Source organism: Oncorhynchus gorbuscha, unplaced genomic scaffold (genome assembly GCF_021184085.1).
Source record: "Oncorhynchus gorbuscha isolate QuinsamMale2020 ecotype Even-year unplaced genomic scaffold, OgorEven_v1.0 Un_scaffold_1286, whole genome shotgun sequence".
Taxonomy (NCBI): Eukaryota; Metazoa; Chordata; class Actinopteri; order Salmoniformes; family Salmonidae; genus Oncorhynchus; species Oncorhynchus gorbuscha.
The window spans coordinates 10001-12500 of record NW_025746107.1 but is presented as its reverse complement, the minus strand read 5'-3'; the positions used below and the strand labels follow the sequence as shown (position 1 = coordinate 12500).

General features: G+C 48.6%; 1 protein-coding gene across 1 annotated transcript in view; it reads right to left on the bottom strand.

The window, feature by feature from the left end:
- Positions 1-2500, bottom strand: part of LOC124022073 (rho GTPase-activating protein 7-like) — a gene marked incomplete at its 5' end in the record, with an annotated part of 18982 nt that overhangs the window by 11993 nt on the left and 4489 nt on the right. The window contains 2 exon segments of the mRNA XM_046337132.1: positions 404-611; positions 1944-2103. Of these exon segments, the coding sequence (XP_046193088.1) occupies positions 404-611; positions 1944-2103 (368 nt within the window).

Here is a 2500-nt window from a genome sequence, read left to right as displayed (position 1 = left end):
TAACTGGCTGTTTGTATTTCAAACACAAATGTTCTAGTGAGTCATGGAGCGCTGTGGCAGAGGAGAGAGAGAGAGAGAGAGAGAGAGAGAGAGAGAGTGTACCACCACATCATTTGATATTGCCTGTTTGTTTTCCGTCTCTCTCTCTCTCTCTCTCTCTCTCTCTCTCTCTCTCTCTCTCTCTCTCTCTCTCTCTCTCCCCCCCCTCCCTCCCTCCCTCCCTCCGTCCCTCCCTTCCGGGCTGACAGACATGCACCTACAGCTTTTTGTGAGGCTATGTGTGTGTTCCCCTTCAATCTCCACATTATTTTAGATGAATGTGAATATAATGGGTGTTAATACCTGTCAATGTTAAGTTTGTGTTTCTGTGTATGTGTGTGTGTGTCCCTCTCTCTGTTCTTACATTGATAGATCTGCAGGAAGGTCTCAGACAGTTTGCTGGTGAGTAGCGGCTCTGGAAGGTCCCGGAAATACTGCTTCAGCATGTCGGCCACGTCGTAAGCTGATTGGCCCTCGTAACTGACTCCGCCTCCGTCGGCACCGCACGTTTCGTTCATCTGACGGAGCGCCTGAATACGTGATTTAACCCCCGACTTCCTGAAGAGACCCACCTGGAAGGGTAAAGAGAGAGAGAGAGAGAGACAGAGAGGGGGAGGGGGGAGGGAGAGAGAGACAGAGAGGGGGGGAGTGGAGAGAGAGAGAGACAGAGAGGGGGAGGGGGAGGGAGAGAGAGAGACAGAGAGGTGAGGGGAGAGAGAGAGAGAGAGACAGAGAGAGAGAGAGACAGAGAGAGAGAGAGAGACAGAGAGAGAGAGAGAGAGAGAGAGAGAGAGAGAGAGAGAGAGAGAGAGAGAGAGAGAGAGACAGAGAGTGGGGGGAGGGGAGAGACAGAGAGGGGGAGGGGGGAGAAAAGCGGGAAAGAGAGATTGTTGATGCCATTTTTTTATTACCTGGAACAAGATCTAATGAGTTATCAATTCAAACCCACATTCTCATCGTTTGCAATTTTGATTGAATAAGGGGCCCATTGTTAGTGTGTAGCTCGGTGTTTACATCACAACGGTATTCAGTGTATTTTTAAGACGATGCACGTCCCAAATGGCACCTGATTCCCTATAGGCCCTGGTCAGAAGTAGTGGACTAGAAAGGGAATAGGGTGCCATTTGGTTTGGGACACAGCCCATGAAATCCATTAGAATTCTTGAGGAGAGTGTTCTTTCTGTTGGACTTAATCAATGGGCTTTTTAAGTTAATGGTTTTACAAAATGGCTGCCATCTGTGAGGAAAAAGAGCTCTGGCTTGAAGAGAAGAAATACTTTCCGTGAGCTTTCACCATTTCAAACAGAGGCCTGTTGTCCAGTTTAGGAGAGCATGCTATCCCTCATTCTCTCTTCCATTCCTCCATCCCTCCCTCTCTCTCTGGCACTCTCTGTCACCATAGCAATCCCTTGGCTCTGTCTCTCTCTCTCTTAAACAGACTGACAAAGGTGACTAAACAGCTGGAAACGTTTGACTCTCCCCAGGCCTCCCTGTGTGTGTGTGTGTGTTTCAGGACCTTCTTGTCTCCCAAACACAATATGTGAGGCCTCAAAACTGACACAGAGAGAGTGTGTGTGTGTAACACACTGTGAATATTTAACTGGCCATTTTTCCCAAATTCCAATTCTGACAAAAAGATTCTTCCAGCGAAATATACAACTATGCAACCAGGAGACTAAATTATGACAGACAGACAGACAGACAGACAGACAGACAGACAGACAGACAGACAGACAGACAGACAGACAGACAGACAGACAGACAGACAGACAGACAGACAGACAGACAGACAGACAGACAGACAGACAGACAGACAGACAGACAGACAGACAGACAGACAGACAGACAGACAGACAGACAGACAGACAGACAGACAGACAGACAGACAGACAGACAGACCGTACCTGGTCTAGACATTGGCTGCGTAGATAGCGCATGGCCTGCTGAATGCTCTGAGGCAGGGGCTGACCCGTACGCTGGACGTTCAGCAGCAGAGGTACTCCAAACACATTTCGGTCTTTGTAGTCCCGCACCTTGATCCGCTTCATAAACTTCGGCACAGCCCTGCAACCCACACACAACACACACACATAGAGGGACAGGTTAAAATAGCCAATAACAACACACACACACAGAACATATACACACACACGCGCACACAGAACAGACACACGTCCGCACGCTCACACAAACGAGTGTACTCACACACACACACACACATGGTTTTGCAACAGGAGTAAAGTAGGTGTTGGACTTTGACCTCTGATCTCTGTCCTCTGTCACTGTACTAACAGAGCAGCGGTGACATTGTAAATGTCCACTACAGAAAGCAGCCAACATGATGACTACCACACACAGCAAACTACAACACTCAATCCAACCGCTTCTGCTACTCTGGTCCTGGACGGACGGCTACTCAACCGTGTGTGTGTGTGCGGGTTTCATTCCAACCCAATAATAA